The 13740-nt window shown below is 39.5% G+C and overlaps 1 protein-coding gene across 6 annotated transcripts in view; it reads left to right on the forward strand.

Moving 5' to 3' along the window:
• LOC134536701 (uncharacterized) overlaps nucleotides 1–13740 on the forward strand; it is a 55750-nt gene that overhangs the window by 24368 nt on the left and 17642 nt on the right. For all 6 annotated transcript variants that reach the window (XM_063376564.1, XM_063376567.1, XM_063376568.1 and 3 more), the window contains 2 exons: nucleotides 1706–7064; nucleotides 12490–12613. In XM_063376564.1, the coding sequence (XP_063232634.1) occupies nucleotides 1744–7064; nucleotides 12490–12613 (5445 nt within the window). In that variant the 5' untranslated portion in view covers nucleotides 1706–1743. The remainder of the gene's footprint in view (nucleotides 1–1705; nucleotides 7065–12489; nucleotides 12614–13740) is intronic.

Here is a 13740-nt window from a genome sequence, read left to right on the forward strand (position 1 = left end):
AAGTCTCAAAACATACTATTCCCATGTGTGTTTCCCTAATGTACACATCCCTACTCACAAAATTTACTTTTGTAATGATGGCTAAAACATGAAGCCAACAAAATTTTTTTCAAAATCCTTCCCACTTCATTGATGTTCTCAATTACATACCATTCATATATTGCTTTTGAGTCACACCTGGAAGTACCCAATACCACTCAAGTGTAGCCAATTAAAACCAGTCATATCATAGTTTTATAAAATTTATGTGTTTGTTAATTGCTTAATCATTCTTGAACCAAAAATTGGTTGTATTTGTTTATATTTTCCTGGTTAATTTATTGAAAAAGCAATTGAAAATTTTAAGTATACAACAAAGAATAAAATATTTTCCAGCCACAAGATGTGTGGAGCCTGGAAATATGTGTTCTGCAAGATGAACTGCAAGGTCGTGCTCAGTTCTTTTGTTCAGCTGCGGGCAATGAGTGTCAATGGAAAAAACCTTGGTGCGCAGTGTTGCCTTTGCCTCGTAGGTTGGCCAGTTAAGTAGAAATATTGTTGCTTAAGGGCGTATGTCCCGTTCCAGGTCATGATTTTAGATTTATATTAATCACTGATCAACTTTTAGACATTTTCAATCGTTTAACTTTCACGAAATGAAAAATATATATAGTTGCATACTTTTTGCATAATTAGCTGCCAAAGTTACATTTTTAACCTTTTTGGGTTGTACAAATAAGGAGAATTTAATTTATTGCAGAACTGAAACTTTTTAGGATTAACTGCAATGCCACTGGCTACTTCAAGAAATTGTTTGCATTTCTATCACAAAAACTCATTTCATGTTTCTTGGCTGTCAAGATCATACAAATTTTGAGAATTTTGAAATTTCAGGTAAAATTAATTAATATTTTCTGAAAGAAATGCAAACCATTTCTTGAAGTAGCCAGTGGCATTGCAGTTAATCCTAAAAAGTTTCAGTTCTGCAATAAATTAAATTCTCCTTATTTGTACAACCCAAAAAGGTTAAAAATGTAACTTTGGCAGCTAATTATGCAAAAAGTATGCAACTATATATATTTTTCATTTCGTGAAAGTTAAACGATTGAAAAAATCTAAAAGTTGATCAGTGATTAATATAAATCTAAAATCATGACCTGGAACGGGACATACGCCCTTAAATGCATGGGCACTCATGTACATGTAGCCCAATCACATGGTTGCTCTTTGAATTCCTCCTCAGACACAGATTTTCTTCATTCAGTCGCTATACAAGTGCTCGGGATCTTTCCCCTCCGTGGCTCCAAAGAAGTCACATTCGAGAAAATACTGAGTCATTAGTCACTGTAATATTCTGTCACCTTTAACCTTTCAGTTTTTATGCATGATCATGCAACATAAAATCCTGCCTTTGTTCTTGTTGTTTCGGCCAGCTATGGACAGCATTAATCCAAACGTTTCCTTCCTCAGGATTAAAAATTTTCCCAGTACTGCCGCATATATTCTCAGTGTTGTTACTTCCTTTCTTGAGTCCATGTCTTGTCGGTTTTACCTAAATACCTACCTTTACTTTATTTAAAGGTGTTTATTGCAATAATAAAAGTGAATAATCACCATTAAATAGCAATATAAGTAATATTATTTTAATGGAACACAAATAAACACACGTGTGTAATGTGAATTTAGTTTGTGCGGACAATCACATGTGCTTGTTTCATTGTTCCAGGACCTGGCACCATGATGTGAGCCAATGTGGTCAGTGCAATGGAAGACGTTATGCAGCAGCAAATGAGGAGTCATAAAAGGCAGCATGAAGGTCAGCACGTAGACACCTGCCAGGACAGGAAACGAAGGAATAGTGGGAACAAGCCTCCAGAACTTGTTCACTACTTGAAGGACAGCGTCCTGTCCTGTTCAGATGAGGACTCTCGCCCGCCGGACTTGATGCCAGAGATTATTGTTACGCGCAGGAAAAACAACAAGGATAAGAATTGCAAAGACAACAGTGCAAGCAGTTTATGTGAAGAAGATCAAGAATTTCATGGTTTTGGATCTTTGGATATTGAGTTGAGTGAGAAGGCGTACGAGACCCTCCAGAACTTGCCGGCCATGGAGGTGATTTCTAGCAAGATTGAAGAAATTCATGTTGATAACTCAGATATACTGCAGAAGCTACTCAATTTGAGTGCTAGAGTTGAAACTCGTAAAAACACTAGTCAAGCTGAGATACAGAAAAAGTGGTTCCAAGAACTTCAAGAAAGCCAAAAGAAACCGGTGAAGAAAACTAGTAATTGTACGGTGAAACTACCCAGGTTACTGTCTAGTGTTTGTGCAAGAGAAAACATGGAATTGGACCGTAATATGAATCAATGCCTTAAAAGTGGCTATAGCTTTAGAAAAGAACAAGAAGAAAGTTTTATGTCAAAAGATAAAGTACTAAATATGCAATGTGGGTTGAGCGCTTCGATACAAAGCACACCTTGTAAACTGAAAAACAGCATTCCTTCTGAAGCAGTCCGGCAGATTGAGGACGAAGATGCCAGAAGTGATTCCAGTTATATGTATGTGATGCCAAATGTTAGCACTGGCAAGGAATGTGTGGACTACATGGATGGAAAATTGATATTTGCATTTGAAACTGAAGCTGATCTTGAAGAATTCACCAAACGTGAGGATGAGTATAGAAGGGAAGTAAGTTTCTCTCCCTTTCCTTTCATTGTTCCTAAAAAAACTGATGATATAACTAAAATAAAAGGCTGGCGATTCAAAAAATTTGCAATTGACAGCGATGAGGATTCAATAAATGAGGAGGACCTTGAGATGAATGATGAACTTGAGAGTTTGCGCAACGAACAAGAAGCTTTGGTGAGACGTCTAAACAATTCCTCAGATGACCTTGAGGTTGATGGCAGTTCTGTTGATGAACATTTGAAGAATGATGACATGTGTGTGCCTGAGGATGATGATGGGTCGGTTGGCAGCCATGATGCATCCATGCAGAAGAATCATGTCATTTCCACGCAACCTGTGAACAATGTTATAAAAACTAAATATAACGTAGAAAATAAAAAATCACCCGAAAAGTTAATAAGTAGGTATTCACAAAATAGTAAAAATACTTTCCCTAAAAGTAACTATCCCTTAAAAATTTTAGATCCTTTCGTGACACCTGAAAAACAGCATTCTGTTGGTGAATTGTCGGTAAAGACAAAAGAAAGTAAAAGAAAAAAATCTTCGCAGTTAAACAGTCATCGTGGATTTGACGGCTACAAATTAACAGCCAATAATGATGGACCAAACACAGTTATTGCAGATGTATCTTCAGCAGTTGCTATCAAACATAGTTTGTCAGATGTCACAAGTGAATTAAGAAATACAGAGTTGGTTAGCAGTGAAAATGTCTCTAGTAAAGCTTGCTTAGATCCGAGGGCACCGTTTATTAGTCATGATCTAGACCACTATTTGTCAGCTAATCCAGCTCCTGTGTTGAAATTTTTACCTGAAGTAGACAATGCAATTGCTGCTAAAGAAGCTGTCTTCAGAGAGTCAGAAGCTGTTGCAGTAAAACAAAAAACAGTGGAAAACTCAAGTGATTTGCACTCTAAGAGGAAAACAGATTCAGATATGTATGTATCTCGTGTAGCTTTTAATACTTCAAAAGTCAGTGACTCTTCTTCACACACTCATTATCGCCTTGCTGCTAAGGCTTTGCAGAGATGTAAACATAGCATTGCAGTACAATCAAGAAAACAAGCTAGATCTGTAGATTGTGATAGGAAAGTTCTCAGTGGCAACTCTGTGCCGAAGGGTGACAGAGAAATTGGTGATTTTGATGCCAGTAGTAATAAACTGAAGAAGTTAACACATGCTAAGAAAGTTTGGAGCTCACGTTCTGCCATAGAGAAAAAGTCTTTAGTTATTAAAAAACGGGCATTTATGGGTGAAAAGATTCGCAAAGAAAGCATTAATAAGAAAGCTAAGTTCAGTAACAAAAAAGAGCTTATGAAAAAAAGTTTAATTCTTGTAAAATCTTTGCCTTTAAGATTTAGCAAAACGAGGTTATTACCACAGAAATCATCAAAAAGTGTAGCCCAGTTTGCACAAAAGTCAAAATTTGTAGAAGCAGTAAAGATGGTGAAGGCAAAACTTGTGGAGCAATTTGCATCAGTTAAGCAGTGTTCTATAGTAATGCATACCTGTGTGGGCAAACCAATGCAGGATGTTGAAGTGAAACAGTTGTGCAAGATTCGAGGTGATGCTTGGGAAATCGACTGGCAGTGGGCAAACTTTGCAGCATCTGTAGTGACCAGTCATCCACATAAAGCCCAAAAGTGTCGGGTTCAGTTCACAGTGCCATTTGAAAGCATGTTGCTTTCTAAGTTAATACTTCAACAAGACATTGATTCTTCTTTAGCAGGTAATGCTGCTGTTCCTATGTCTGCAAATAAACAAAGTGAAATAGAGGACCCATCAACACGAGAAGTTACACGTGTTGTCGAAGAGCTGGTGAATTGTGTGGTTAACCACGAAGTTCAAGATCTGATCATACTTCCGGACCCAGAATACGACAGTTCTAAAATTCATCTCTCCCCGACTGATAAAACAGTGGGAGGACTGGAAAAGAAGAAATCTGTGTCAATAGTCCGTGAGCTACAGAGATTGGACGTAAACTTCATTGAAATGGACACAAATGGTGAGGTGGCAGAAAACACCGGAGATTCGGAAGATACATGCGGTAAGCCTTTCTGTTCCTTGGGCTGCGTGTGTGTGAGTCTGTCTGCGGCAAGCAGCATTTCCAATTTGACGGAGCATTGTGGGAGAGTGGAGTGCATGTTTGAATGCGAGTGTGGTCAGATTCAGAATGAGACGATCAGTCCGACAAGGAGGAACGGAGCGGGCGACAAACCCTCTATCATTCCTCACACCACGGTGATGAGACTGCAGGATGAGTCCAACCGCCACCTGGCGAAGGTGGAGAAGCAGTTCAAGCAGACGGTGATCAAAGCCAAGGACGAGATGATCGTGGTGAGCGTGGGTGGCAGCAGCCGCAGGAAAAGGGAGATCAAGATGCCGGAGAGATACAAGGATTCAGTTCTGGGGAGAGAATTTTTAGCTGCTGATTTTAAAATCTTAAGTGGCTTTGAAGATTCTGTCAACTTTCTAGGGAAAGATGATGATGGTGCGTATTTGCCAACAAAAAAACAAAAACAGTCAGTTGCTAGCAAAAATTACACACTGAAAGAATGCTCTGTTTCTGTGAGCAGACTGTCAGGAGCATTGGAAACACCATTGTACTGCATGATTCATGAGGATTACGGGTGTCCCTGTCAAACAAGCAGTAATAAATTTCAGCAGAAGGTAGAATCTGAGCAAAACAAACCAAACTCCAACGACCAGACGCATTTAGAATCTCGCAATGTTGCCAAGAAGAGTACTGCAATGTCCACAGTTTTATCGCATGGAAGAATTGGATGTAAATCTGGTGACGGTAATGTCCATGGCTGGTTGTCAAATAGACAAGAAAATGTGGTTGGAAGCAACATAAAAAAAACTAAAACTTTAAATGAAGAAAATGAATTAAGCATGAAAGATAATCCTGAACCTCTTAAAATTGTATCAGTAGGTTCTATGAGGGTGGAAGATTTTGAAAGCCAAAATATACCTGAGACCTTTGTGTCAAGTATTTCAGGATCACTTGTTGTAATGAAAGCTAATGACAACATGGAAATTGAACATTTCCAAGTTCCATCAATTAGTAATATTGCACAGCTCAAAGCCAGTGATCTGAGGAGATGGAATGAACCATTGCGAAAGCTCGAAACAACTGACTATTATTTCAGTAGCAGCATAAAGGAAGAAATTATTAAGACTAATTACTTACTAAACTGCTTATCCTGTGAAAATTTTGCAGACTCAGGTAAGAATTTGTATGCGAGCCCTATACATGTATTACATCATTATTATACCTCTGGGAAAATTTTCATTTGGTTATATAGAACTGATAAAATTCCAGTCACTAGAGTTTTAGTTACATTATCAGATAGGAAACCAAACAGAAACTGTGCAAAACTTAAGGACGTTAAAATGACATACAACTTAAAAGTACCACAGTTCATACTGAATGTTGTCAAGGAGACTGATGAATCATTAGTTAATTGTAAAAGTGTTGGAGCATTTGTTTGTAATGGTTCAACTTATGAACTTATAGGTGCCATGACATCAGTCAACGAAACAAAGTGGTACTGGAAACGACACTTTGACTGTGCAATGCTGCAGTGCTTTTTGCTAAAAGCAGGCTTCGATCCTTTCAAGAAAAAGTTTTTGACGGAACCCTTTCATCCGTTCCGGTGGTTGATGATCATAATGAAGAAAACTTTCTCTGAGGCAGTAATAGGAAGTTGTCTGTTTCCATATGACAGACTGTACGATCTTGTTGAAAGATGTAGAAAAGAACAAATAGATTATGCTTTGCACCTCAGTGATAAACAACGAAAAGGATTTGGAGATGAATGTGAATGGAGGTATAAATTTGGAGTGTACGGAAGTGCAAAATATTGTGAACAAGTTTTTGTGGGCCCTTACGATTTAGAAGAAAAACCAGATGTATATCTGTATAAGAAACTATCAAATGGCACCGTCGTTCCCTTGACACACAACGAAAAGCTTTGTCGGTGGGTGTACACGTCTGTAAACAACCTGAAACCGAAGTCCAAACAGGCGGACCAGGCGGAACGGACAGACACAGCATCGTCTCCGGTGAAGAGCGAAGACGGGCCCCTGGGGAGCGCCGTCGGACAGTTTGAAATGGTGTGTGTGGAGGATACGAGTGAAAGGACTCCTGGGGCAGGGGAGAGCATACAGGACATCATAGAGGAAATGCTGGGCGACAGGAGCAGGAAGTCGGAAGACAAGTCCTCCGGCAGGCACTCGCAGCAGCCAGAGGCACTGGTGCTTGTGCCCTCCATCCCCAGCCTGGGCTTCGTCAACTGCACCTACCACTGCTCCAGCATCCGCCTGACGCACTTCTACCTGGAGGCTGCCCCCAGCTTCAGCTCGGTGCTGGCCGCGGGCAAGTGGCTCAACAGGTAGGTCCTGCATGCATACATACGTACATCTTACAAAGGTAGAAACTCTCACCTTCAGTATTTTAAGAGTAATGAACGATAATGTTTTAATTAGTGATGAAACTTAATCTATGTTTGGCCGGATAATGGACATCGGATATCCGGCCAACCTTGAAGCCCGTGATTGCTGACTTCATACGAACATTCATAAATATACTTGTGGTTTGTTAATGTCATAAAGGTGTTACTGCTATAACATCGAAGTTTATGTCCAATAATTATACCTATGCATGTACAATTACACCAAATATTAACGTCATAGAAAATATACACTGTTAATCTTTCAGATTCAGTTTCGGAATACTTGATATTTATTTTGTAATTAGTGTAAGTTTATGTCACCCAACACATTTAGTTTTTCTTTGCATGAGTTTGTAACCCTCCACTCTGGGTGTAATTAATTCTAACTTATCGTTGATAACAAACAGGGCTTGGAAGCATGTGCTGACCTATTTAAAGTAAACCCAGTAGTGTGCAAAAAACGCAGTCAGATAGGAGTGTGGCAAATAAATTTAGCTTAACCCCTACAAGCATTAGCTACAGAGTTAACTGGATCTTAGACTTACTTAAGAAAATATCCCGTATAAGAATAAAGTTCTTTAGAGGTAACCCACTGGAAGAGGTAATTATGTTAATGACAACAACCAAATGTTTAGATTTGATACCTGGTTTATTATATTATTGATTATTATTATTCTTTTTTTCTTGTGACCGTTTTACAGCAATCACATTATATGAGTTTAAATTATCTTGAACAGAAAGATTGCCATGAGTTGGCAATAAAATTAAACTTGACATTACACACAGGAGTTACGAGTGAAATTACATTCAATAAAGTTGTCGGCCGGCCGCAGTGATGTTAAGTCTTTTAAAATTTTCTCCTTGCTAGCTGTGAAATGTTTGATGGAAAAACTGCGTAGTGAAGGCCGACCAAGCCGGCAGGCGACACCAAGATGAGGGGCTGTCCGACTTGTGCTGTGAGAGCTCCTGCATCGGCGGGATGCGCAAGACAGCCGGTCTCTCCGAGAAGATGAAATTCAGGAGGGGGGGGGGGGGGGTGATTGTACAGTTGGACCCACACTACGCAGAGAGACACACCAAGCAGCGTTCCGGAACTAACTAAAAGTTCCAATTCAAAACTTCTTGTTAATTTGTCTGGCAACAATTTTCATTTATTTTAAATAAAATAAAAATAAATTTTAAGCTGCCCGATGCTAATAAAATGTCAGCAAACCAATCCTAGTCTACATAACAAGTTCATATTTGTACAACTGCGTTACTGGAAATGAATTATTATATACAGTAAACTCCCGGTATACCGCGCCCCGATAGATCGCGGAATCGGGTATATCGCGGGTCAAACCATGTCCCCCAATCAGAAATGAATAATAATAATAATAACACAGTAGAACCTCGTTAATTCGTGATGGTCGGGACCGAGATAATCACGGATTACCGAATTTCACGGACTAGCGATTAAAAGCCCGGAAGGTCTTGTCAAGCTTCTCAGACACCGGCGTGCAGCTGGGTAGGCCAAGGTCATGTGACGTAACATCTACCGAGGCTTACTGCGCCTTGGCAGCAGATGGATAAAAAATAGTAAACTCTCCATTATTCGTGTTAATTGGGACCCGCCGATGCCCGGATAATTAAAATCCTGAAAAAAAAATTTAATAAACCCGGATAATCCGTTCACGGTAAGGACCGTCTTCGATTTAGTCTCGGCTTAAAAAAATACGGCACTGCCTAGCCATTAGTTCACGGTCATTTACATCAGCCGAAGAGAGAAAGATAAGATCGTGCTGAACTTGCACACATAAATTTTGGGTAGCCCCCCCCCCCCCCCCCCCCCCCCTCCTCACCTCCTTAATCCAGCGGAATGCCAGCCAGACACGTCACTCGCCAGGCGCCTGCCGTGCGTTGGCGGGTGGAAACAAACAAAGGGAGACGGGAAGCAGAAGTCAGGACATCCCCCTCAAGTTTAAAGAGTGACAAATGTGACAGCTGAAAGGGGGACGACACAAAGGGTAGGTACAAACAGCGTTGCAGAGTTTGGCGGCCCATGCGAAGGCTTGCAGTGTTTGCCGGCCGCCGGCCCGCGTGACGTTAATTTTAAGCGCTGACAATTTTTACTTCTCTTTTTTTTTTCTGCACTTTTAAATCGTCCCGGATTATCCGATTCCCGAATTAGCGCTTCACGGATTAACGAGGTTCTACTTTAATAATAATGCAATAAATGGTTGACAGCCGATTAGGATAATTTTGCGTTGTAACTCACAAACTAAGCATCGGGCAGAAAAAAGCCTAGGCTTAGAAAATGTCCGCAGTGAAATTCTAAACAAGATATCTCCGTACATTATTCCTCTATCTTGTAGGGTATTCAAATTATGGTCCAATCCAGCCCAGTGTTATTTTCTAAAACACTAGTTCTTAACATTTTTTTTAACCCACAAATGAAGCATCGGACAGGGGACCTGATAAAGCCCACCGTCCAGCGACATTATCCAGCGTGACTCAGCTGGGGATTGATGTTGGATAGGTTTGGTTGACGGCAAGCGCTGGGTGAGGAGAGGCGCCGCGGCTGGGAGGGGAGAAGCGAGCCGAGAATATGAGGCCAAGACACCCGGGTAGACGGAGGAGTGGAATATAAGCGCCAGTGATGAGAGGGGCGATTAAGCCGAAAGGGGGGAAGTCTGGTGACCTTGAGTAGTTCACTCATTTCCGTCTGCACACTTCTCGTGGTCACGTGTGTTGACAAGCGGAGACATATAAATGTTTTGTTACAACTTGAACCACCAGACGTAATATTATTCGTTGTATTATACACGTTCATCTTTTTACTTTTGTATAATGTTTTAACATTAAATAGTAAAGTAAATCAGCTAGCGTATTTTTAATCTTTGCCGAGGAATTCCCAGTGGTCCAATACTTACGTGAACCATACTGTACCACTTTTGCCGTGAGGTAGTAAACAAGCCCCGGAAATGTTTATGTGTAGCGGCCTCCCGACCTTTAACCAGAGGCTGGGGAATATAACACTTGCCGATCCGAGCCACACACACTCAGCAACTCGACACAGCGTTTGATGGAATAAGTAAAGACAACGTTTAACAGACTTTTTAATACTGCGCCACTGATTGCGCTAAAATTATTTTGGCGCAATTTTTGTATCCCACATGTGACCATTTATAATTTACTGTAAGCATGGATAACAATGTTTAACTAACCACTTTACACGATAGACGATTCTTTATTTTATATTGTACGAATGCTAGAATCTTTTTCACGTATCTGCTGCATACTTCTACAAAAGACACGCTATCTGTAAGTACGTAAATCTAGAATTTTTATTTTGTCAATCAAACTCGGTACTTTGCGATTCATATTCGGTTTGAAGTATTACTATGGCCTTTCTATTTAGAAGACTTTGACCACAGAATCGTGTGTAACCGCACACACTGCACTTACTTTGTTACGGACACTCAGACGAAGCAGATACTGTGGCTGACACCACGAGACTGGCAGCAGCGTGTGTGCCGCACGTGTGTATGGCGGCGTGTGGCGCGCTCGTAGGCCGTGCGACAAACTGTGCGCAGCGTGCGGAAAAATAAAAAATAAAATTCAACATTTAATATTTATCTATACTGTGCGTGCTTGCCGACCTATTAGAACACAGGCGGTGTTTTATGCCTTTTGACCTTGATCACATCGAAACATCGCGGTTATGCAACAACGCGGGTAAAAGTTATGTCCCCCGACAACCGCGTTAAATAGGGAGTGTACTGTATATAAAATTTTGATAGGTAAATAGAAATTGATTAGAACAAACATGCAAAGATAAATACTGAAGAATACTGCTAGAGTATCATAGTAAATAAATACATATTACCATCCCAAAACAAATGTTATGAATTAAAACATTATCATTCATTACTCTTAAAATATTAAAGGTGAGAGTTTGTACCTTAATAGAGAACCCTAGCTAGTTTACCTGGTGATGTGAACTACTAGTCACTTCCCGTGGTGGCCATGTTGATGTCAATCACTGACTGCTTCCTGAAATAATACTGGAAACGTTAGAATAACGAATTTTATCTACTGCGACGAGCAACTATTTCTCGGATTTGAGTTCGAGTAGTTTCTGAAATACATGTTAAGTGATTTAAAGATATCACAAGTTGTGATACATATGTACATAGATACGTACATTTAAGTTAAGCATATTTTTTTTTCCATTTAGAGCAATTAAAAACATTGTAACTTCATTGGGAAAAAAATGTATTTATGTACATACGTACATATTCTCTTTCTAATGAAATTTGAATGTTGTTAGGTGCTCTAAATGGAACCAAAGTTTATACTTGACTTAAATGTGCGATGAACATTAGAAAAATATTGTAGAGTTAAAGTTAAATACAACTCATTACTTAATTATTTTTTTTTTTTAATGTATAATGTTAGTCTGTAACTAAAGTAGTTATCAGCAAAGCTGCAGAGAGCCTGCTTCCTGCAGATGCGCCACCCGGCTAGCAGTTTGTTGCCGCCCCGTTTGGGAACCTGTCAACTTTCCAGAGCAACACAACCTCTGTTCCTTGCAACTGAAGGCAGTAAACTGCGACCCTGCTTCTCATGCAGTGTTCTTGGTGTCCTGAGACATGTAGTGTATGTTGTAGTGTAGGGTGGTGGTGATTTTCAGGTGACTTTTGAACAGTTTTATTTCTTATTTATTGCCAGCAGAGCACTGTTGTTTTGGACTCTGTACTCTAGGCTAGTTCCTATTCTATTATAGATGGTTTAGAATTGTTTAATGGTATTATCTACAGTGTATTTCCCCCCTCCCTCCCCCCCCCCCAAAAAAAAGTGAATTTTTTTATGCCATTTTGTTGGCTTTGGTTGGGTTTTGTTCCTCAAGAGCTGTCGGTGGCGATGTTGCCATCCTACCAAGTTGATAGCCAGAGGCATACCTAGGCCTAGCTGAGTCCTTTGAACTTGCTGAGCGTAATACCTTATATGCCAATAAAATGTGTTACACATTTGTTAAAAGAATTTATGTTACTTCTGTGACTGTCAAATAGTTGCTTTATTGTCTTTCTTTCACAATTTCTCACTTAAGGTTATGTGATTCCAATACACTGATCAAGCTATATTTGTATTTGATTTAAATATGAGTAGCCTGTATGGACCCTGTATAGTTAGGATGTCAGCCCATGCATGGAACCACACGGAATCTCTGGTGGGCTCAGAGCATGTTATAGTCCCATGAGCCTTGCAAACTGCCATGCCAATGTCCACAACTCTTCGGGCAGAACCTCAACTGCTTGCTTGTAGCAATATGCTAACATATCATTTCAGGTTGTTCATCACCTGTGTAACTTCCTTTTTACAGCTACTTGAGAACGAAGATCAAGTTCGAACCAGTGAACCTGGTTTTGGAGTGGTCGATCAACACCATAACGGTGAAGACTAACTGGCATCCTCTCAACCTGAAAAATCTCCAGCAGGGCGGTTACGTAAGTGTCGAGAGAGTTTTGCAACAGTGGTGTTCACGTACTTGTTTTCACCCTGTTTTTTATTCATACTGAATGTATTACAGGCTGTCCATAAAAGAATGTCCCAGTTTCAATGGTATGTTATGACAGTTTAATTTAGACTGTTTACAACAAATCATACATCAAATTGAAGGTAAACCAACCTAGTTTTTCTTAAAAATGTTCAATATTTGCATCTTTAGTTATACGGCACACATCCAACCTAAGTCGAGTTCTTCCCACACTAAGGTTAACAAGTTTGGAGCCTCTTCAGTTCTGTGTCTCAACTCTAGCAAATCATTAGGTAGCGGCGGAACATAGGCACAATTTTTTATAAAGCTCTAAATGAAACAAAACTGCATGGCATTATGTCAGGTAAACGTGGAGGCTAGCGAAATAGAGCTCTTTTCTCGACCATTACGACCAATCCAACGGTCAGGGACTTCGATCTTCAGCCACTCTAGTCCAAAGAGGGTGGCCCTCCATCCTGTTGCCAAATAAAGTTTACAGGTTCACCCTCTACTAATTGGGGAAAGAAGAGCCATTCTTTAGTGCTGCAAGCAAGAAAACATGAATGCAGTATTCACGCGTTAGTAAAACTGTTTTGAGTTGCTTGTTAATTGTGACCTTGAACCAACACTCAACAATGCAGTTGATAATATTAAATTTTATAACGTTGACTTTCTTTTATGGACACACTGTATAATTATAGTTAAAAGTTATACTTAAATAGTATAAAAAAATTAAATTTTTCTCTGATACATATATTTTGAATGTTTGTATTATTGGCTATAATTTTTTTGTTTTGTTTTTTAATATTGTGACTTTTATTTTATATGCTATCCTTATTATAATTATCCTTTCCCTTCATATTAAAACTTAAAAAATATTTAAGTAGACTGAGCAAAGCATACTTTAACATAGAGTCAAAATTCTGGAAAGTCAGGCAATTTACTTGAAATTCTGGAAAAGTCTTGTAAATTCTCCAGTTATAGTAATTTGAGAGGGAAATGTCATGCTCCTGTCTGTCATCACTAAGTCTGTGAAAGCAGTTTTGTTTCTTCAGATGGTGTTTTAGTGTATATTCACATGCACTATAAAATGGTGTC

This window comes from Bacillus rossius, chromosome 11, assembly GCF_032445375.1.
Source record: "Bacillus rossius redtenbacheri isolate Brsri chromosome 11, Brsri_v3, whole genome shotgun sequence".
In the NCBI taxonomy this organism is placed as follows: domain Eukaryota; kingdom Metazoa; phylum Arthropoda; class Insecta; order Phasmatodea; family Bacillidae; genus Bacillus; species Bacillus rossius.